The sequence below is a fragment of the Octopus bimaculoides genome, chromosome 19, assembly GCF_046866305.1.
Source record: "Octopus bimaculoides isolate indiv1 chromosome 19, ASM4686630v1, whole genome shotgun sequence".
NCBI classification, from domain to species: domain Eukaryota; kingdom Metazoa; phylum Mollusca; class Cephalopoda; order Octopoda; family Octopodidae; genus Octopus; species Octopus bimaculoides.
The window spans coordinates 29,774,656-29,800,142 of record NC_142946.1 but is presented as its reverse complement, the minus strand read 5'-3'; the positions used below and the strand labels follow the sequence as shown (position 1 = coordinate 29,800,142).

Sequence of the window (25,487 nt, the reverse complement as noted above, 5' to 3'; positions counted from 1 at the left end):
AACAATCTCACCAGACCTACCTTTCAACGTGTCCACATTAAGTGTGCAAACTCTGAGGGTGTGGAAAAGTGTGGGTCAGGAAGACACGGATGAGGGACAGCATTTTGCATCTGGAAAGAAAGCTCGTATGCATGTTTCACAGACATATTGTATAAGTACAAATAGGTTTCAACCTGCATTTACTTCACTGTCATTTTATTCGCTTCACATTCACCACATTTACCAGCAGATAGCCACTGGATAGAGATGAAAATTGGGGAGAGAGCATTCTGTATAGGTATCCGATAGAGGTATTAGGAGAAAGACTTCTGGTAGAGGCTTGAGGATAAAGACTTCCAGTAGAGGTTCAAAGAGAAACATTTCCCATACAAGTGGTGGGGTGATTTGGGCAGGTGCTCCGCAAATGACCAAACATCATGGCTGCCCTATTCACTAGATAAGGCCATGTAAAATATTCAAACAAGGCAAAAGCCATTATTTAACTTATAACATGGAAAAAGCAAGGATTCAGATATAATATGAGCAAGATGGGAGAAGAAACAGAATTGAACACTTGGATTTCTTAACTTTACCATAGCATACAGCATAGGAATAGACAACACTTTATAGGTAATTAGATAGATAGATAAATAAATAATAATAGTATGAGTGCTCTAAAATGAGGTTAATATTGCTAGATCAAACAAAGATGCTTATCTGAACATTTCTTCTTTTGGGTCCATTGGTATCTAATCATTTTATATGATTTCGAGACCCAGTCCCAGTACCTTGCCCACCTGCATCAAGGATACCCCTCAACCTTTATCCAAACCGCCCATGCCTACACTTGTTGAATCGATCGCACCACCGCCCTCTCTCCTTCCCCACACCAATCCTCTAACCGCACCCCCTTTCCTCTCCTTTCCCACCCCTCCACCCTACCCCTTCGTTGGAGGATCTTATGGGCCTTCCGTCGTCTCCAGCTCGGTCCCCCCACTCGCCCCATTTTCCCCAACCTGCCCTTCTCCTTTAAACGTACCCAGAAACTACGCGATCTACTGGTCTACAGTACCTCTTCCTCCCACCCGGATCCTTCCCGTGCTCCAGATCCTGCTGCCACACCTGCCCCTTCATCACCAACACCACCTCCCTCACTGGTTCCAACCAGCACACTCTCCATATCACAAATTCCTTCTCTTGCACTCTTTCTAGCCTCATATACTGTATTAGATGCAACCTCTGTGGTAAACTATATGTAGGTCAGATGGGCCGCCGGTTGGCCGACCAGTTCACTGAACATCTAAGGGATGTTTGGCTACATTCAAAAACCCCCATCGTCCATCACTTCGCCCATCACGAATTCACACACTTGCAACTCTGCCTGGAACAGCATTATATTTTTAATCTATGAAAAACTATCCCCTTCGGACTAAACACAACCCCATCCTCCATATGACTGTCTCTACAACCTCCTGCAACAAAGCAACTTTATTTCATTTTTTGTTTTTAATTGCGCTATTTTATATAGTATTAACCTCTTCATCCCCATCAACCTTATTTTATTATAATTTAGTATATTTTATTTTATTTATATATATACGCGCACACATACACACACACGAAAAAATACACGCACCCGCGCACACACATGAACGCACATATACCTCCCACACACACCACACATATACAACACATACACGCACATACACACGCACATACATCCACACACACATGCACGTGCACATACACGTCCACACACAAACGCACATATACCTCCACACAACACACACCCCCATGCACACTCACTACACACACGGTCATACACACACCCACACACCCACGTGCACACACATCAATGCACATATACCTCCCACACACTCCACATGCACACACATACACGCGCATACACACGTACACAAATGCACACATACACACACATACCTAACCTACACAACCCCACACACACACAGACACACATGCACACGCAAATAAACCCATACATACCTCCCACATACACACAACCCACACTCATACATACATACATGCACACAATTATACATACATTGACATGCACGCATGTATGCGCTGACACAGAATAACGCACATTTACTTCACAGACACAACCACACGCACACACATACATGCACATACATACACACACATGCACGCACAACACACAACATATGCATAAACACACACACACACATACTTCAAACTACCAGTTAAACACCTTTCTTACTTCTTTATTGCCCACAAGGGGCTAAGCATAGAGGGGACAAACAAGGACAGACAAAGGGATTAAGTTGATTTCATCAACCCCAGTGCGTAACTGGTACTTAATTTATCGACCCCGAAAGGATGAAAGGCAAAGTCGACCTCGGTAGAATTTGAACTCAGAACGTAATGGCAGACGGAATACCGCTAAGCATTTTGCCTAGCGTGCTAACATTTCTGTCAGCTCGCTGCCTTAAACACCAGCCACTCCTACTATAAATTCTTACTGTAAATTCTTCCTTCGACATTAAACGGCACAAAGTCCACTTACACACACACACACACACACACACACACACACACACACACAAACCTGTGCGCATGCACATACATACACATACCTCCTTCTTTTGCGCTCTCCTGTCTTAGAACTTTTCCTTCACCCATTCCCTTCCTGTCATTTTAAAATGTAACCACATGTGAATCGTTGGCAATTTTATTCCTCCATCTTTCCTCTATTTCTTAAGAAGAGCTTTGCTCGAAACGTTAAATCCTCTTTCTTTCCTTTTTTGAGCGTCTGATAATACATTACTTGTACCACGTCCTCGTGTTGTTGTTTTTTCAAATTGTCATATTTCCTAAAATATCGAAATTACGCTATTGAGTTATCAAAATGTTTCTTTTTGGATACTCTCCAAGAAAAAGTACAGTAGAAATTAAATTTTATTATTTTGAAAAATTCATAGTGATATCAACTTCAACTTGTTTTTGTCACTAGACTGTGGCCATGCTGGGGCATTGCCTTGAAGAAATTTTAGTCAGATGAATCAACCTTGTTTATGTTTTTTAAGCCTGATACTTATTCTCTCTTTTGCTGAACCACTAAGTTATGGGAACGTAAATACACTAACACCGGCAGTCAAGTGGTGGTGGGGACAAACAGACACATGCACATGCATGCATGCGCACACGCACATGATGGGTTTCTATCAGTTTCTGTCCATCAAATCCATCCACAAGGCCTTGGTCAGCCTGAAGCTATAATAGAAGACACCTACCCAAGGTGCCACGCAGTAGGACTGAACCTGGAACCATGTGGTTGGGAAGCAAACTTCCCTCCATACAGCCATGCCTGCACCTATCTTCAGGAAACCTGAAAGTCAATCTATATTAAGTAGTCTTTAACTACACCTTTCACACTGCTAAATATTCTTTTGATTCTATATGAAGTCTAGAACCATTTATTGTATAGTCACTGAGTACACAGTAAAAGCATCTGAGATACACTGAGAACTGAATGTATTCACTTGATAAAATCACACTGAAGGTTTTACCTAAAATATCACAACTCACTTCTCAAGGCATACACATTTTTTCTTCAGCTTATAGATTATATCAACTGTTCTTTGTTGACACTAATCATCATTATTTATTTGGTTTTTGATCTCTCTGTCTTTACTAAAGGAGTTTTATGTAGATCCATTTTATCAGCTCAATTCTTAAATAATTGTAATCATAAAACAGAATTCTGAGAGTGAATATATGAACATCTGAACAACAGTTTTGCTGTGTTTTAAATTTGGAATATCTAATGTCTTCCCTACCTTCACTATTTTCCCACTGATACAATTGTCTCTGCTCTCTTATTCACTATTATATGTCTCTCTGACTACTACCACTTCAGAATAATGACCATTCCTTATCACAGTGCTTCTCCAGAATAATGACCATCTCCACCCCATTTTATCACAGTATTTCAACAGGATATTGCTCCCTGCCCACTTCATTTTTATCAATATTCATTGCAATCTATCAAAATCTTAATTTAGTTATTGAAAAATTTCATATATTTTAATTTTTCTAATTGCATTTCATTTTATATTTGTAGATCTTTTAAAATTATGGAGGGCCCACCTACACCAAAAAAGGTATGTTTGATATTTTTTTAATCATAAAAAATATCTGCAGTGAAAATTTTATCCTTAAATGAAAAGTGGAAAATTTTTAATATATTTAAACTCTGAATTGTAAATTATTCATTTATTTGTTGATTATCAGTTAAGTCCATCTGCATATTATCACCATTATTCTTTAACTCTTCTTATGTTTCAAACTTTTTGCAACTTTCAGCTAAGTTCTTTAACAGTCTCCTTTAGGTACTTTTTTTTGGGGTGGGGGGTTGTAAGGTATCACAATTTAAGTGGGAGCTGAGCTCAGAACTTTGCTGAACATTCATGCATACATTCATCATATGACATAATTGTGTTTAAACTTTTGGTTTTCTTATTCCTATTCTCTTTGCTGGCATAATTGTTAGTAGGGTCTGGAAACGGAAGTGCTGCTTATGTCCTTTGCTAATTCTCTAAGACTAACGAGATTGATGTTGTTAATATTCTGCTTAAACTGTTGCAAGTCACCACCTTCATGAAAGACATGAGAAGATAGGTAGTTCTAAATTCTGGGTAGGAGGCAGTGGGCGTAGTGGCTAGTGGTGGGGTTGGGCACAACATAGGTGAAGAGAGGTGAATACATTGGTCTTGCCTGAAGGATGCTGATATGAGGCCAGCCAATTCCAGGAAAGGAAGAGAGAAGCATGCTTGTGAGCCAAAGGCTGAAATGTGTCTTGAGAGACTTTATGCCAATGATTTGAGTAGCCTTACTCTGAATGTGGTCTCATCACTAGTGTTCCTTCATCATATGATGTAATGACAGTGAAAACCTCTTGTCTTTGTTATGTATTGGGTCATCCCATAAATAATGCAGTTTTTTTATACTTCTTTTATTTTCTAAAATTAAGATAAAGATTTGTTTTTTTCATTTAAAATATATTCTCCTTCATTTTCTACCATACATTCACTTGTCTGTGATGAAAAATACTCCTCCAGTACTGTTCTGACTTCGTCTACAGAGTTCATATTTTTTCTGTCCAAATGATTTTGAAGACTGCAGAATAAATAATAAACAGATGGGGCCATGTCCAACAAATATGGTGTGTGGGGCATCGTTTCCCATTTACACTGCTCCAGCCTTTGGAATGTCATCCTTACTGCATGTGGCTGAGCATTATCCTGATGGAAGAATACCTTTCATCTTGAAACCAAAGATAGTTGTTTTTCTTCTAGCACTGACTTAAGCCATTCAAGCTGCTCGCAGTAGATCTCCTTTGTTATCATTTGGTTTGGGTTTAAAAGTTCAAATTGGACTAAACTTTTCATATCCCACCAAACAGATAACAGCCCCTTACGTGGGTGGAGACCTTCTTTAGCTTGGGTTGCTGGTATTTCTCCTGTCCCTATTCACTGTCTTCGGCATTTGACATTTTTATAGCGAACCCATTTCTTGTCACCTGTCACTATTCTGTTCAAAAAAGGTTCATTCGTGAGACATGACAACAAAGAAGAGCACACATTCATTCCCTGCATGCAATTAGACTCGGAAAGTTTGTGAGGAACCCACTGACCCAATTTGCTGACTTTTCCGATGGCATGCAAGTGTCAATGAATGGTTGAATGACCAAATCCAAGTTTCTCTGCTAGTTCCTCGACAGTTACAATGGTATTTTGTTCCACCAGGGTTTGCAGGACATTCTCGACCAGCTCTACGGATCTTCCTTGACGAGGCTTGTCTTCTAGGCTATAGTTTCTGGCTTGGAATTTCTGGAACCACCATTGACACTAGCTTACACTTATTGTCCAATCCTCATATACTGCATTAATATTCGTCACACTTTCTGTTGCATTGTTGCCTTTATTGAACTCCTTTGTCACTTCCATTATAGCTTTGAAAAAGAATTGAGCCTATGATTTTATGAGTTAAACACCCTAATGGTTTGGTTACAGGTGGGCTTCAGCACAGTTCCCATCTAAATTATACTAACATTGGTAAATCTGATGCTATGATAGAAAACTTTTGCCTAAGGCACATGGAAGTAAACCTCAAATCACATAGTTGCAAATTTAACTTCTTAACCACACAGCATTGCCAGTATCAAATTCTGAGAACAACAGTATGAATAATACAGGAGTGCCTGTGCAACTCAGGCAAAATATATAAAAGAATACTTTAGAGAAAGCCTCCATAGTTACTTTCGCACCTTATACAGCAAGCAAATCTCCAAAACTGTCTTTTTCCTCTCCACCGAGCTCATTACTATTCACATATGTGGCAAGTGTGGAAGTACCTGTGTTTGCTTAAAACCAACAAAGCTACTCAATTCCAATAATGTTCCCCACAAACAACGTTCTCTAGAACTAGCCCTAATTGTCACCAATCTATATAGTGTATCCCATTGCCTAGGAAGCAGCTCCCATGACCTTGCCATTACTGCTCTATTGCCCTATTATCCTCCCTTCCATTATACATTAATGTGATTGTGACAGCCACGAACAGCAACCTTTTCCAACACTTTGCATCTCTCTCCCTTGATATTTTTCTTAACCATATTCCTACTGCAACACATTTACCTTCATTTCCTTTCATTTTAAAAGCAACACAGAATTTAGTAAAATAACTTTGTCATAATTAGGCTGGTGTTTAGAACATAAATGAAATTTTGATGAAAGTTTTTAATTTAAACCACTTTTAAAAAAGGAAGTTTGCATTATAAAGCTAGATTGACTGCAGGACCTAGTCTCCTGTGTCAGTTACTAGTGAGTCCTCACCTTTGAAAAATATGTTGTAAATAATATTCATGCACATGACATCAGTAAAGTTTTTGTTTGTGTCAAGCATCCAAATATCCTTGTAAAACTCTATTTTTTGTCTTCATCCATCTTTCATCACTTGTTATTTCCTGTCAAATTGCACAATGAAAGTATCTGCTAATGGAGATCACTGTGACTCACAGTCTTTCTCCCATACTTTTCCTTCTATGCATCAGTGACCTATTGGGTATCACTCAAGCAATGCCAACCCCTATGCGAATGACACTAAGATTACTCCCTAATGTTTCACAGCCAAACATCATCCACATTCAAGCTAGGCACCTTATGCCAAATCTGCAAAGGCTCCATGAACAGAAACTTTGAAAACATCTTCCTGTAGAGTCATGCCAACAGTGTCGCCTTCAAAGATCAGAAAAATACAATCAACACAGAACTGTACATATCAGAAAAACATCAATGCATCTCACCTCTACCCTAACGCAAATAACATCTATCTAGGTTGGTGTTTCTCAACCATTTTTAACCTATGGATCCCTTTGATTCCTATTTTACTTGGATGTACCCTTCTAGCTATTCGATGTTTAAAAAATCATGATATTTTTATAACTAAATATTATTCTCTTTTACTCTTTTACTTGTTTCAGTCATTTGACTGCGGCCATGCTGGAGCACCACCTTTAGTCGAGCAAATCGACCCCCAGGACTTATTCTTTGGAAGCCTAGTACTTATTCTATCGATCTCTTTTGCCGAACCGCTAAGTTACGGGGACGTAAACACACCAGCATCGGTTGTCAAGCGATGTTGGGGGGGGGGGACAAACACACACACACACACACACACACACACACACACACATATATACACATATATACAACAGGCTTCTTTCAGTTTCCGTCTACCAAATCCACTCACAAGGCTTTGGTTGGCCCGAGGCTATAGTAGAAGACACTTGCCCAAGGTGCCACGCAGTGGGACTGAACCCGGGACCATGTGGTTGGTAAACAAGGAATTATATAAAAATAGTTGTTAAAATACTTTGTGTATTGTAGAAGTATAACCAATTTATTGCGCTAAACTTTAGTAACAAAATCTTACGTCAATCCCAAAGGGCCATATGGACCTCAGTTGATAAACACTGATCTAGATCCTCACAATAATTTCGAATATAGGCCTCATCATCACTGAGGATATCTCCTTGTATATGCTCAACTTTAATATAGCAAAAATTGCATTTTGGAGAGACTAGCTTTTCTCTCAAAGCCCTATAAATACTTCAGCCCCTAATAATTACTAACCCAGTACAAAGCTCAGGTGAAACTCAAAATAGTTTACTGTTCTCATTGCATCCAAAGAAAGCCATCTGATCCATAGGCCTGAAGTCACCATCATCCTCTTGACCACAAGCATACTATTAACTCTCTCTACTGTTTTTTTACTGCTATTACAGCAGCCTCTTTTCCTCAGTGCTGACTCATTTCATATTATCTCCACTTATCTCTCCTTTTAGCAACCATATTGTTCTCAATTTCACAACTCTATTCTAACCAATACACCTCAGTTCTTCCTCCCCAGAACACCATTCCCTTGGTATTCTCTCCATGCACATGTCTTTCCTGTAGGCATCATATAGCAATAGTTCAGGTTGATTGTATCAATATAACTAGTCTTGGAAAACCTGTGAAGGCCATGAGCACAGCTCCCTCCTTCAGACTAAATTAAGATTGGGTATTTTAGTTTATAAGTTTTCTATTTTTTACAAAGACCATTTTTTAAACTATATTTGAACTATTTCCACACCCTAACAGTTGAGGGAACCCGTGGAAGAGGTAGGCCCAGGAAGACCTGGGCTGAGGTGGTGAGGCAAGACCTTCGTACATTGGGCCTCACCGAGGCAATGACTACTGACCGAGACCTTTGGAAATGTGCTGTGCGTGAGAAGACCCGGCAAGCCAAGTAAGATCGTTGCCAGTGCCCCTGGACTGGCTCTTGTGCGGGTGGCACATAAGATGCACCATTTTGAGCGTGGCCGTTGCCAGTACCGCCTGACTGGCTTCCGTAGGATTTTCGAGCGAGATCGTTGTCAGTGCCCCTGGACTGGCTTGTGCGGGTGGCACATAAAAGACACCATTTCGAGCGTGGCCGTTGCCAGTATCGCCTGACTGGCCTTCGTGCAGGTGACACGTAAAAGCACCTACTACACTCTCTGAGTGGTTGGCGTTAGGAAGGGCATCCAGCTGTAGAAACTGTGCCAAATTTAGATTGGAGCCTGGTGTTGCCATCCGGTTTCACCAGTCCTCAGTCAAGTCGTCCAACCCATGCTAGCATGGAAAGCGGACGTTAAACGATGATGATATCATTGAAATCCCCAAACTGATAATTCACAATTAATTCAAAGCAATGTGAATAAATAAGCAATACATTTGACAGAATAATCTGAGCGCTAAAGGGTTAACCCTTAATACTTTTCACTTGTGGAAAGTGTTGTAAAACAATGTTTTCATTCAAGAATAAAGTTATTTTCCAAACTTAGTAGTAAAATAATCAGATTATACAATAAATGTATTTTATTAACATGTCTCAATATATAATATACTATCAGGTGAAATATTTGGTTAAATAGTTTTGCACTAACTTCATATTCCTGTGAGGAAACATTTCCAGATACTACAGCATTCTGGTAATTTCTTTTCTGTCTGTTGGAACTGAAGAAGAAATTCTAATATGTTCAAATAAAGTATTACAATGTCTAAAGTTTCATTGTCCGAATTATAAGAGAGAATCACTATAAAATTTATGATTAGATCATAATAAAAGTAAATAACTAAACTAATACTATGTATTCCTATTTTTCTGTTTGGGTGAAAGAAACCTTTTTGAGTGAATTTCTACGATGAGAAATTAGTCATTATTTCAGTTTTCATATTCTCTGACCTTCTTGAAGTGATTGTTGTATTTGGTCATGTTCCAAACTGAACTCTTGATTCAATCCATGATTGTTCTTATTCCATTTTTCATGTTCAGGATATGTTTTTCTTATTTGACCAAAAGTATAGGTTCAGCAACCCAAGGAGTGAACTTATGCATGCTAGGTAAACAGCAGCATTTACCATTTAATCTACACTTCTATTCACTATGCTTCTGTCCTGAACAATAATAAAAATGACTGAAATTAGGAGTAGCAAATATTTTTTTTTTGTGGTCTGGGACTTAATATTTTTTCTTTAAGGAATGAATATAGCCTACCACTGTGGATTGAATGAAGGATTCATTTGAAAATTCTAAGAATATTACAGATTGTGACAGATACCTGAAGAAGGCTGCAAGTTACAAAAGCCAAAACATTGTGATTGTAACAATTAAAATGAGGACACTAATCTCAATAAACCAGTGTATAATATTTGAAATAGCTTTGTGACATATTGGAATATTTATCATTTGATTTTATCAACTAAGAAACAAAAATTGATTCAGTGATGGCGGTGGCTGCTGTTGTTGTTGTTCTGCTGCTGCTGATGATGATTGGGATCAGCAGCAGCAACATGGTAGGGTAGTCTCTATTCTTCATAACTTGTTATCTCAATACCGTTCTTCATAGAGCAACAGTCTCCTATCTTACATCCTTCATCCAGATACCATATTGAACACTGTCCTGTACTTCTTTCTTGAATGTCTGTCATACATTTTGTGTTCCTTCCAATTTTTTTCATTTTGCATAACTCATATTCACCATTAACTCTAGTAATGCCATTGCTGCAGTTAGCAAACTAAATAATTACAACATCATAGAACTGTTCATTTGCAAAGTTATCTTTTCATTGGTTCATTAGTTAGTTCCATAACTGTCAGTCTGACATATATTTTGTTTCATCCATAGGTTATATAAATATAGGTGCATAGGCACAGGCATAGTTGTGTGGTTAAAAGTTTACCTCCCAACCACTTGGTTTCAGGTTCACTCTCACTGCATGGTACCTTGAGCAAATATCTTCTACTTAGCTAGGAATTGAAAAAAGCCTGCTGGGTGTGTGTCTTTGCATGTACATATGCGTCCTTGTCTTGACATCAACTGATAGTTGCAAGCAAGTGCCAACGTCATACAAAAAGAATCATTGTTTCTAGTTTTCCATGAAAACATATCCAGATAAAGGGAAATATTACCTACAAGAATGGCATCCAGCCACAGAAAATTTACCTCAACAAATTCCTTGACCTATGTATGTATGGAAAAATGAATGTTAAAAACAATGATGTTGGTGTGTGTGTGTGCATGCGTAGCATAAGTCAAGACTGTAACTATAGCATCTCAGATTCTCCAATGCAGATGAGATCAACATCATTATCAGAATTTTAATGTCCACTTTTCCATATTTGCATGGGTCAGATGGAGTTTATTAAAATGGATTTTCTATGGCCAGATGCCCCTCCTATCATCAACCTTTACCTCTTTCCAAGCAGGCTAATATTTCCTCATACCCAAAGATGTTTTCACAGAAATTTGGAGACAAAGGACACCACTGTATGATGGTGACACTTGTTTATAACTATCATATAACTCATACATATATACTGACATATGAGGGCTTCTTTCAGTTTCCATCTACCAAATCCACTCACAAGATTTTTACTAGCCTGGAACCACAATATAAAACACTAGCCTATGGTATCACTCAGTGGTGCTGAACCAGGAAACATATGGTTGGGAAGCTAGCTTTTTAACCACACAGCTATGTATGGTATTGTTCTTGAACAGCTGCTAGTTGAAGGTAAGGGAAACATGAGTAGAGAAGGGATAACAAAAGTGTGATGTTTTGGTAGGTAGAGGAGAGAAGATTGAATGTAGTGGTTAGTGTGAGGCCTGGGGTTAAAGTGGGCATAATATAGGTGACTAGAGAAGGAGAGATGTTTGAAGGTGGCGCAAGACCAGCTAATGTCATGGAGCAGAAGCTGCAGTAGTAGCAGTAGATGAGGCAAAGTGAGGAAGTAGTGTATGTCTGTTGGACTGAAATTGAAGAATCTGTAGCATAGGAAAAGAGAGAGGCAGGGGGGAATACTCTGACATATGGTTTAGATATGAAGATTGAAGTTATAAGAATGCACAGTTCTCTCAGAATTTTCATCATATCTCTTTCTTGTGTTACAGTTCAAGATTGATACAGAAGACTTGGAAAACTTAACAAAGGAAGATTTACTTCTAAAGTAAGTACTTGTTCATTTTATGCTTTTCTGTATTGGCCCATACTTTGATTGCAAAATTAGGTGGGTAGAAACTGCATAGAAGCCTATCAGATGAACTGTACCTCTAATTCAAAGGTACAGCCTTGTCACACACTGTGACATGCTGATTACACTTGAGAATTTTAAGGATGGAGTGTTCTGTCACAAGATAGACAAATATCCATTCAGACACATACATACATATACAGTGGAGTACCTATAATATGAATCGTTCTCTAAATGAACAAATTGAATAATGAATGGTTTTTCTGAAGAAAATTAAACTTGCATTCATCCATATTTTCTGCTTACTATTCCTATGAAGGTAGAGTCTTCAGGTACTTCTCCCAGAGGGTTCTATCAGAAGCAACCATCATTAGGTTTTCTGGCTGGATTCCCAAGTGTGATTATCTGAGACTGTAGATATTATCCAACCTTCTCATTCTTGATCTAATTTTAGGCCCCCTGCCATTTGACTTAGCGTGAAGAATCCAGCTTGAGATTCTTTCCTGCAACATTCTAATCACATATCCATACTACTGGAGCTGTGATCTCATTGTGGAGAGGTAGCCGCTCAACCTGGAGAGACTCTGACCTCCAAACTATGCACTCTATCAAGTATTATTACTCCAGTGATGCTTCAGAGGAACCTCATTTCAGTCATTACCCAACATTCATGACCATTTTGACTTTTTTTCACCAACCTTTCCTCTTCTTAGGATTGAATGCTGGAGCTGATGCATTACTATGCCAATACTTCCAATTCAGCCTCCTGCCTTCTGTCACTCAAGAATATGGCCTTGAGATATTTAAACTTCTCCACTTGTCTCAGTAATGTTTCACTAACCTGCAGAATGCATTGGGACAAGTATCCTCAGTCTTGGGAACACCAATTTGCATCCCTATCTTGCAGTACATGGCAGCCAATTCATTCAGTACATGTTAGAGATGACTTTCTGATGAGCCATGCAGCGCCATGTCAAGTGCAAGTAACAGCTGACTAATCCTACACCCTTCCTATTGTGATACTACTTCCACAACAGCTGTGCATTTCAATCCAGTTCATAAAAATTATGAAAACGAGAGGTGATAATACATACCTGCTGAAATTCAACACCCACATTGAATGGTTTCAACATAACACTAATTACCCAAACACAAATACCTGAGCATTTGTAAAAGGACCCTATGGAACCAGAAGTTGCCCATTAATCCCCAAATTCTGCAAAACACTCCACATTTTGTCCCACAGCATACAGTCATATGCCTTTCTGAGGTCTACAAGGCAAATGTACACCTATTAGCAATAATCCCATGATTTCTTGAAGATCTGTTGTAGGTTGAATATTTGCTTGGTTGTGCTGCATCCAGAACAGAAACCACACTGTTCTTCAGTAAGCTTGGGCTTGACAATTTTCCTACATCTCTTTTCCAAACACCTAGTGTTGACTTTACTGGAGAGGTTCAGCAAGAAGGTTCCTCTATTATTAGAGCACTTTCTCTTGTCACCCTTTTTAAATTTGGGAATATCACTCTGGATTTTTACTGCTTTGATGTCTTTTCAGCTGAAATTTGATCAACAAACCATAAACAGACTATGCATGTGCTGGGAGTATGTACAAACAGCACTCTGATTGAACAAGTTGTATAGTGAACAGTTACTTTGAAGAAAATAATATATTCAGTAAATAAGCTGAAATTTGAACCATGAGTAGACTACACACACATAAGCAGCTAGGCGTGGATGAACAAATGGTTTGTTAACATCTGTGTATGGATTTCATGTAGCTTGCAAATTTTCATATTTTATATAGAAAGATAATGTTTCAGATTATTTACTTTAAACGTCAAGGATTGACAAGCAAGATAAATGCACATGCACACTGAGATACACATGTATACTTAGACATATATATTTATGTATTTACTATTGATGGATGAACAAACAAAACATCGTTCCATGCCTTTATGTAGAGTTTAGGTGTGGCTTGAAGCAAATTGCTACTATTTATGTTTCAATTACTCATGAGACAAAATTTGGTTAACAAACAAGGCTCTGAATTAGAGACCTCTACTGCATATATATACATAGCTTACATATGTATGTACGTACACACGCATGCTTGTTTCTTTCTTTGGCACAGGCATGGTAGTGTGGTAAGAAGTTTGCTTCCTAGTCACATGGTATTGGGTTCAGTCTCACTGTGGTATCTTGGGCACATCTACTATAGCCCCAGACTGACCAAAGCCTTGTGAGTGGATTTGGTTGACAGAAACTGAAAGAAGCTCATTATGTGTGTGTGCATGCATTTTCTTATCTTGACATTGTGCAGTAGTATCACTCATACAAGCAGTGTCATTCATTTTCAGTGAGAGCATGTTTGGCCATGGGCAAATATCATTTCTTTCTTTCTTTTATTTTTCTCTCCAGATTTAAAGAACAAGACAAATATGTTAAACTCCTGGAAGAAAAACTAAAATCTCGAAATGTTGAAGGTAAATTCTTTAACTTATGATTATTTGAGAAATGACAGTTGAACCATATTCCTGTAATTTTCAATAATTAGCATTAACTATTGCTTGTTATAACAACTCCTCAGTATAAAGTATTAATCAACGACACTGTCTACATGATAAATAATAGTTTAGTGTGAAAATATATTTACTGCAGTGAGCATTAAAGTTTGATGAAAAACAAAGAAAGTACAGAATTTTTTTTTTAAAGTATAGGAATTATTTGTAGAAGATATTAAGTGAAGTAGTGTCATGTAATTTTATGTGGTAACTCTTAGGTTAGTAGATTAAACTAAATCATATCACAAGTGGATGTCAGCAGATGTAGTGACTTAAGCAATTAAACAATTTATATAAAGTATGGGATGACTGGAAAATATTAGTCAATGACAAATATTGTTTCATTATTAGTTAGTATGGGAGACCACTCCTGATATGTTTCCATTTCATTGCAAAATCGTCAGAGAACTATATCCTCACTTTAACATCCTGATGTGGTAGTATTGAAATTATTAAGTAACTATACAGAAATGTATAACTGTTTACGGGCTTTAAAAGCTAAAGTAGAATAAGATGTTCATTTAGTGAATTGTTAGCTACCACTTTAATGAGTTAAGAAAAATTTGGGAAGTAGAAACATGTCTACAATTGTCTTCTTTGCCTGCTGAAAAATTTCCCAACAATTATTTCTGTATATTCACCCAAACTCCATTTGACCTGAATTTCAACTAAGCTGACTGGAAGTCACTTCAAAAAGTGACCCTCAAACAATATTGGTCCAAAAGTTTCTCTGTGCAAACTCAAAAGAATTTATGTCAACAATGCAAGCCATGTGCATTAAATTTCTCTCTGAGAGAAAAGCTAAAACATACAAAACCATCATTTCTTATGAGATGAATAAAGGTCTTAAATCACTTAAGTAAACAACTTAATGACATCAAAAAGTTCATCCTCAAAAAGACGATTTTAGAGATCAAAATTAAACTCTCCCATTAGAAAGAAAAGCAAGAAAGTGAAACCAGGGTAGTTGAAAACAAAAATTAATTCTAAGGCCTTTAAAAAACTTTCAAAATCTATCTTCATGCACTACAAGGTTAGGGCCATTGTTTGAAGAAAATGTTCACTAAATTTAGACTCCATGAGGATAAATGAAATACTTAATAAACAATTTGAAAGTGTTGTTACCTCTCCACTGGGAAATGTGCAAATAAGCCATCTTGATAAGTTCTTCAACACTGCAACACATCACAGAAAAGTGACAACAATCAGTTTATGTCGATCATATCTCCTATTTACAAAGAAGGGAGCAGAGCAGATGCTAAAGATTACAGGCCTATCTCTCTGACCTCACTTGCCAGTAAGCCATGAAACACATTGCTAGAAGGAAGCTGATTACATTTTTAAGCGAAAATGGCTTGCTCACTAGCATGCAGCATGGGTTCTGCTCAGAAAGGAGTTGCCTTAGCTACTACAGTATTATGACTTGGTAGTGAAACAACTGCTCAAGCATTCAAATTAGATGTGACTTTTGTCAAGGCCTTCAACAAAGTCAGTCATGGAATATGTCACAAACTAAGTGACCTTGATATCATTAGAAAACTAGGGGAGAGACTGCATAACTTTTTAAAAGATGGGAGTCAGTCGCAGCTAATGGTGTTCTCTCTCTCTCTCTCTCTCTCTCTCTCTCGAGATATCAATGCTAAGTGGAGTCCCTCAAGGAACTTACAAGGACCACTATTGTTTATGGTGGCTCTGACATACCCTCAGTCATAATTAGTCAATCTCACCAGCTATGCTGATGATGCAAAAGTATCACCACAAGCAGTCAATGACCATGGAGATACTGCAGAACTACAGAAAGATTTGAACACACTATACAAGTACGCTGAAGAACACCATATGCAGCTTAATGCTTACAAGTTTCAAGCACTCTGCCACTAATCCATAAACAAATTGCAATCAGAATACACAGAACCAAGAGATATTGCAATTCCAGAGTCAGGGTAGGTGCATGACCTGGGAATCCACATGAGTAGTGATGCATAGTTCCACATACATATTACTAAGATGGCAAAAATATGCAAGCTACTGATGGGCTGGAAGTGAGTGAACAAATAGGATGCTACTCTTACCAAGAAAATGGCCTTGTTCAATATGTAGTGTACTGAATGCAAACTATGGACACAAACGAGGTGCTGCGGAATCACAGGAAGATTAAGAGAAAATGTAGACTTGGTTTGTGGCAGATATGCAGGCACAATAAAATTAAAAAGACACTGGAAATAGATTTTCTCAAATGCCCAGCAGGATCCCTAAAGGTCGTGCATAGCTTTTGTTACTTAAGTGACATCGTGTTCTGAAAGCATAGCTGCTTGAAGATAGGTCTGTTGAAGAAAGTTCAGAGCTATCACTTCTGTTAGTACCTAAAGGCCTCCCTCTCAGAGTGAAAGGCAAATTGTTTAATGCTTGTGTTCGAATAACAATGTTATATGATAGCGAAACTTGAGCTGTGAATGCAGAGGGCATGTGAAAGAAATGAAGCTAGCATATTCTGTTGGATGTGGATCAGCAGTGTGCATTTATGACAAAGCTTAGCTCAAATCGAGTTTAGGAGACATGAGATGTAATGTACAAGAGAGAGGACTCCACTGGTATGGTCATGTGATGCATAGGGATGAGAATAGCTGCATAAAGTGCTACATGCTAAATGTGGATGGAACTTGTGGAAGAAGGAAACCTAGTTATGAAAACCAACCTCAGGTTGTTGAGTTTCTCAGAGGAGATAACAAAGGCCTGAGATGATTGGTGATTCACTGTGTTCGAGAAGACCTACCTATCAAGAAAACAATGCAATCCTGAAAGCATATCTGTTATATTTATACTCCTGCATCCAATCTGTACCTGTCAAATCTTATCCACAGCTCATCTTTGTAATACCCTTCCCTCCTTCACCATTCTAACTTCTAGCTATTTTCTCAGCTACTGTATTTATGAGAACAGAACTGCATATATTTCATCCGACACTTTTGTGCTACGAGTTATCCTTCTCTTTGGAACCACTTCCCTTCTCACGCATCCCACATTCACAACATCCATTACCATTTTCTGTTCCAGTAGACTCACTCTCATATCTGCCAATCTGCAGCCTCTCCACCTTTGTCACTCACTGTATCCACCCCTACATGACTTCCTTCTCTGTCAGTGTACATTCCTTTCTCTCCCCACCACACTTGAAAATCATCTCCCCACTGTTACATTATGCTTTTCTCCTACACTTCCCTCCTTTTATATATTACCACCTATCATCTCTCTGACCTGCTCCTATTTGCCTTTGCACCTAAATAGAGATTCACTTTTGATCATGCCTCCACATGTTCACTATTCAGTGCACTCACCTCATCCTCTATCTTTAACCATTTGTACCCTCATTTCACACTCTTGCAAACTTGCTCATCTAGCCATTCTCAATTCTTTGTCCTTTTTTTCTCTTTATCCCATCTTATACCCTATGGGTACATTCTGATACTTCATCACTAGCATTCACTTTCTAATACTGGTGTTCATGTATCTCTTCTACAGCAAGACCCCAATTCATGTCCTTTTATCATACTTTAGCCTCTCAACACCTGACATGAGGCTACCCCCACATAATCAAGGGAGCTTGTCTTGTAGAATACTTGATGATGTTACTAGTTGGTTTGGGAACCAAAATTCACTCACACACTCTATTTTGGGTATGATGTCCTTTCTTATCACCATCTAAGTAGTTGGTGGTAGGAGTGCAGAACAACAAAAGAAAAAAGTGGTGAGAGTAGTAGTTTTTAATGAAAAGTGACATGGAGTGATGACCAATAGTAAAGATGGGTAATGGTAGGCAGTATTAAATATGGAAAGATTCAAAGCCATTTCTCATTACACAGGTGTTGTGACGAAATATATGATTGCATACATGTATGTATATGTATGTACACATGTATGTGTGTGTATATATATATATATATATATATATAACGTGAGAGAGTTAGGAGTTAGGGGTTGGGGGTTCAACCCACTAAGGGATAATATCTATCCAGTATACTGCTGGGAGGGTACCCAATTATTGCTACACTAGTGCTATACTAAGTGCAATCAATGGGAGCGGGTAAAAGTGGAGGTTTTACCCCAAATTTGTATAACAATTAGAAAATGGAGGATAATATGCTGAACCCAACTACTTGCAGACAATGTATCCCGTTGAATTCATTAATTTAATTCATAGCAAAAGTGACAAAAAAAGAAGAAAGAAAAAGAACGAAAGAACCAAAGCACAGGTGTCTATGGCAGACTATGTTATTTTGCCAACCTGGTTTACATATAGAAGTACAAAGTACATAAGGAATTAGAGGATGAACAGAAGTTTAATCTTACAGCTGTTTCGGCCTAGTTTTAGCAAGCCCCATTCTATCTGAATATTTCTTGCCGGAGTGATTATCGGATGACATTTTGAAATGGGGTTACATGCCCGAACCGCTAGGCCTCTTCAGAGATTCACAAATGGTTTCATACAAATGTAGAGCAAGAGGTAAAAACAGAGGTGTGGTAGAGACCAGAAGAAAAACAACAGCAAAAATAAGATAGAAATAAAAATAAAAAATAGAATTAAAATCAAAATAAAAATAAAAATAAGGGTACAGCAGGAAAAAAGTAATAATAATAATAATAAAGAATACATAAATGAAAAATGAAGGTATAGCATGTGGGACATGCAAAAATATAAAAAAGATATATGTAAAAAAACCCTTAAAAATACAAGGCACACAAAGAGCCTACAAACATTATAAATAGGTAGCTATAGACACTCCAATGCATATATATATGTGTGGGTTCGTGTGCACAACCTTACTCAGATGTCCCCTTACTCCCATGTGTGCATATGTGGTGGAATGTTTGCCTATAAAAACTTATATATGCACACATGGGAGTAAGGGGACATCCGAGTAAGGTTGTGCACACGAACCCACACATATATATATGCATTGGAGTGTCTATAGCTACCTATTTATAATGTTTGTAGGCTCTTTGTGTGCCTTGTATTTTTAAGGATTTTTTTGACATATATCTTTTTTATATTTTTGCATGTCCCACATGCTATACCCTCATTTTTCATTTATGTATTCTTTATTTTTTTTTTTTTCCCTGCTGTACCCTTATTTTGATTTTGATTTTGATTTTAATTCTATTTTTTATTTTTATTTCTATCTTATTTTTGCTGTTGTTTTTCTTCTGGTCTCTACCACACCTCTGTTTTTACCTCTTGCTCTACATTTGTATGAAACCCTTTGTGAATCTCTGAAGAGGCCTAGCGGTTCGGGCATGTAACCCCATTTCAAAATGTCATCCGATAATCACTCTGGTAAGAAATATTCGGATAGAATGGGGCTTGCTAAAACTAGGCCGAAACAGCTGTAAGATTAAACTTCTGTTCATCCTCTAATTCCTTATGTACTTTGTACTTCTATATGTAAACCAGGTTGGCAAAATAACATAGTCTGCCATAGACACCTGTGCTTTGGTTCTTTCTTTCTTTTTCTTTCTTCTTTTTTTGTCACTTTTGCTATGAATTCAATGGGATACATTGTCTGCAAGTAGTTGGGTTCAGCATATTATCCTCCATTTTCTAATTGTTATATATATATATATATATTATTTTGTTTAAAAGAGTTCCAACACTGTCTGTTTTTTATGATTTATTTATATTCCTGCAGAACCAATGTGGGGTATAGAATATGGAATATACAATATATAATATAAAATAAAATAAAATAAAAATGGATGGCACCATGAAAGAAAGTATTGAATGTAGATGAAATATTGAGTGTTCAATATAAAGGATCAAATATATAAATATATAAATATAAATATATAAAGGCGACTCGAGTTTCAGGGCTATTTCCCTTCGTCATGGCCGGTATGACAGACTTTAATAGACTGTCTGTTAAAGTCTGTCATACCGGCCATGACGAAGGGAAATAGCCCTGAAACTCGAATCGCCTTTATATATTTATATTTATATATTTATATATTTGATCCTTTATATTGAACACTCAATATTTCATCTACATTCAATACTTTCTTTCATGGTGCCATCCATTTTTATTTTATTTTATTTTATATTATATATTGTATATTCCATATTCTATACCCCACATTGGTTCTGCAGGAATATAAATAAAACATAAAAAACAGACAGTGTTGGAACTCTTTTAAACAAAATAATATATTCCTCTATACACAATCATACAAAAAAACCACCTTTTTTGTATTTATTTTTACTCGCATATATATATATATATATATATATATACACATCTTCCTGGATCTACCTCTTCCTCAGGTTCCCTCCTCAATTAGCGATTGGCACTTCTTTTGGCTGAGAACAGATGGGTAAAGAAGTGTTGATCTCTAACTGTGGAGTGAACCTGTGGAAGAGGTAGACCGAGGAAGACACGGGACAAGGTGGTGAAGCATGATCTCTGAATGTTGGACCGTCTCTAACTGTGGAGTGAACCTGTGGAAGAGGTAGACCGAGGAAGACACGGGACACGGTGGTGAAGCATGATCTCTGAATGTTGGACCGCACAGAGTCGATGACTAGTAACGGTGATATGCTGGGTTTGAGAATACTCGTCAAGCCAAGTGAAATTGTAGTCATGGCTGTTGCTAATGTCATTAAATGACACCCATGAAATTGTAATAATGGCCATTGCTTGTAGCATCATCTTCGAAATGATGGTCAAAAGTTGGACCTCACAGAGGTGAGAGACAAAGTCGTGAAGCATGATCTTCGAATGTTGGGCCTCAGAAGCGATGACAAGTGACTGAGACCTTGGTGATACGCTGTATTTGAGAAGACTTGTTAAGCTTTGTGAAACCGTAGTCATGGCTGTTACCGATGTCATGTAAATAGCACATGAAAACCATCCATTACACTCTTGGAGTGGTTGATTTTAGGAAGGGCATCCAGCCATAGAAACCATGCCAGATCAGACTGAAACCTGGTGCAGCTCTCTGGCTTACCAGTTCCAGTCAAACCATCTAACCCATGCCAGCATGGAAAGCAGACATCAAATGATAAGGATTTATGTATATAAATGTATTCTTTCATTCTTTTACTTGTTTCAGTCATTTGAGTGCAGCCATGCTGGAGCACGGCCTTAAGGGGTTTTAGTCAAACAAATCAAGCCCAGGATTTATTTTTTAAGCCTAGTACTTATTCTATCAGCCTCTTTTGAACTGCTAAGTTACAGGGATGTAAACACACCAACTCTGGTTGTCAAGCGATGGTGGAGGGGCAAACACACACACACACACGCATGCACACAAACACACACATATGATGGACTTCTTTCAGTTTCTGTCTACCAGATCCACTTACAAGGCTTTGATCAGCCCAAGGCTATAGTAGAAGACACTTGCCCAAGGTGCCACACAGTTGGACTGAACCCAGAACCATGTGGTTGGGGAGCAAGTTTCTTACCACACATCCATGCCTGTGCCTTTACATATGTATGTATGTATCGAATAATTGTCACATATATTTACAGGTAAATTCCTCTATTTACATAATATTGAGGTCTCTTCCATTCTTTTGTTGTCTTACCATTTCTGTCAATATATATATATATATACAATATACTGGTCCGTGATAGAAAATTCAACAGAAACCGTACTCCATCTGGTGAGAGATAAATATTTATTTAGAGGTCACAATATATGTATTAAAGCACTACTAATAGTTTCATATGTTGAGAAAATTCAAACATATTCTTCAGGCGCAAACCACATGTCATAACAAACTAAAGAAACTGAATAATAGAAGAAATGCTAAAAAGTTGAGAAGGCAGCATATAGAAAATGCAGACAGTAAACAATGGAAAACATGTAAAAAGGTAAAAGAGCTATCCTCTTTAGACCTTAAATGATAAGGCTGGAAAGATATCAAGTCAGTCAGAGATAGGTGGAATTTTTCAATTCTTCAAAATATATTTATATATATGCATACAACCACTGAAAATTTCTGACCTGAATTTCAATAGAGAGTTAGAGATCTTAGATCTGAACAGGATCTGTGCTCTTTCAGCCAAACAAAGTTTACATTTATTCACTCCGTTCACATAAAGTATGGAATTCTCAATTACTTTCCATTTAATCACATGCAGTGTTTCATTATCTTTCAAAGTCCATACATAGTAGCTTTACTTTTGTCCCTATGTCAGAAGGAAGCTATGTGTTTGGCAAAGCAATTTTTAAATTCTCCTTCACATAATCCAATATAGGTATTCTTATCAGTAGTATTATTATTTAGAGTTGCAGTAACTTCTACCTCATATATGATAGATTTAGTCATACACCATTAGTCCTGGGTAGTGACAGTTGCAATTGGATTCAGGCTCTTGATATTGACCACCTGTAATGATACTCTTCATATTGGAGCAGCAGCTATATGATAATTTCACAGAACATCTATTAAATATTTTCCTGTATCTGTGAGTGGCTGGAAAGTGTTTGTCTAAGAGAGACAGGAATCTTTTACCAATGTTAGTTTTTATATTAAGGGAAAAGGGAGGGGCAATCCAAATAATTTTCCTTGACCTATTTTTAGATTTCTTATCCTGATTAATACTAGAGTGGTTATGTACTACTTTATCTTTGATGCCACTAGATCTATTATTAATATTTTGTTTATTATTAGAGGGATTATATATCAAATTATAATTGAAGCCACTATTAGCTAGGACCTTGTTATAATAGGGGGAAGCTTTCTTGAAAATTTCTTTTGAAGAAGAGAGGTTAGACACTCTGTTACTAATATTAGTTATCAGGCTTTTTAATATTGCAGGAGGGTGACAAGATTGTTTATGTATATATGCGAGTTTCTCATGAGGTGTATGGAAATATTTGTATGAAGAAGAGTTTAAATCTAGGGAAACATCTAAATAATCAACCATAGAGAGATTAGTAGCTACTGTAATTGTAAGTCCTAATTGAATAAAGGTAGAAATAGTTGCTTTCTAAATCTATCGAGGGTGTGACCATCACACCTATGGGAAATACCCAAACCATTGTCACGGTATAGGCCAACATCATGAGATGGGTATCTGTATCTCAATATGTTTAATATAAATGAACTCACAAGATCATAGACGTCAGCACTATCATATGACCCCATAGATACGTCGAATAGTTCGTCACTATACGACTTTTTTACCCATGCTAATCCTTTACTGAACAATTGTGTTTTTCTCACATGCCTGATAAAATTTAGGTCTATAGGGTCAATATTAACATATGATTTAGCAAATTCAATAGCTTTTTCAAGCATTCTAATCTATCATCGATATTACTACATTTAGCGAGGAATTAGCTTCATCATCGATATCATAGTATCTCTCTACATTAGCTTTCTTATATTTAGAAATCGTGTCTTTTAGCAATTTATCGTATAAGTCATTAGTAACTTCATATAGGTTATTAGTCTTATCTGAAAATACGAACTTCTTTTCAGAACTTCTAAAGTTTTTAATTTCAGATTTCATTTTAGTTTGAAAGGAGATATGGTATTTAAGAAATATTAGTAACTAAATTAAGGTGGTCAGACTCAAAGGGGACTAAATCTTTAACGATAGCAGGGTATGTATAAATATATTTTGAAGAATTGAAAAATTCCACCTATCTCTGACTGACTTGATATCTTTCCAGCCTTATCATTTAAGGTCTAAAGAGGATAACTCCTTTACCTTTTTACTTTTTACAGTTTGCTTTTCATTTTCTGTTGTTTACTGTTTGCATTTTCTATATGCTGCCTTCTCAATTTTTTCGCGTTTCTTCTATTATTCAATTTCTTTAGTTTGTTATATGTGGTTTGCACCTGAAGAATATGTTTGAGTTTTCTCAACACATGAAACTATTAGTAGCGCTTTAATACATGTATTGTGACTTTAAATAAATAAATATATCTATATATATATATATATATATATATATATATATATATATATATATATATATACATACACACATACACACATACACACACATATGTATATGTGTATACAAGGTGGTATCAAAAGGTTGTCAGACTAGTAATATTTAATATGAAATAACTTATTTACCTAACTTTTAGCATCATCTCCTTTGGACTAGTCACCTTGCGCAACAACATATCTGTCCTAGCATTCCTGCCACTTTTGGAATTTGGCCTGGGAGTCGTTTCTGTAATTGAGTTGAGGACCTTCTGTGATTCGCTCTGGATCTCAACAATGATGTTAAAACGGCAACTTTTGAACTGCGTTTTGATCTTGGTGGAGAGATGGAAGTCTGCAAGTATTAAATCTGGTGAATAGAGTGAGTGCAGAGGCAATGCCATGTTGCTTTTGGCGAGAAACTCACGAGTGAGGAGAGCTCAGTGAAGAATCCAATTCTTCGCATTCTACACATCCAGTCACTTTCACTGAATGTCCTCCCTGCTTCAAGACATTGCAGTAGAACTCTTGATCGACAGTCTGGCCCTGGTGACAAATTCTTGATGCACAGTATTACATTTCCAGGAGTGATGCTCAGGGCAGGTTTTTCAGACCACATATTGTCTTCCAGGGACATTCTTCCATTTTGAAGCACCCGTGAAACTCAAAACATTCCATATTACTCATTACCTTGTTACCATAAGCTTGCCAAAGCATGCTCAATGGCTCTGTAGCAGGCCTTCCCAAATTTAACACAAAATTTCATATTGGCTCTTTATTCCTGTCCATGACAAAATCGTGGACTGCGGCATACATGTGATCACAAAAACACAAATTTCACAACTTGCAAAGCAAACAGTGATGTCACTTGGCACTGCCTCATGAAGGTCAGTGCTAGCT

General features: G+C 37.4%; 1 protein-coding gene across 1 annotated transcript in view; it reads left to right on the top strand.

Annotated features, from left to right (window-relative positions):
• Positions 1-25,487, top strand: part of LOC106869968 (uncharacterized) — a 252,719-nt gene that overhangs the window by 80,729 nt on the left and 146,503 nt on the right. Inside the window, exons 2-4 of the mRNA XM_052974843.2 lie at positions 4,082-4,121; positions 11,999-12,054; positions 14,504-14,568. Of these exons, the coding sequence (XP_052830803.1) occupies positions 4,095-4,121; positions 11,999-12,054; positions 14,504-14,568 (148 nt within the window). The 5' untranslated portion in view covers positions 4,082-4,094. The remainder of the gene's footprint in view (positions 1-4,081; positions 4,122-11,998; positions 12,055-14,503; positions 14,569-25,487) is intronic.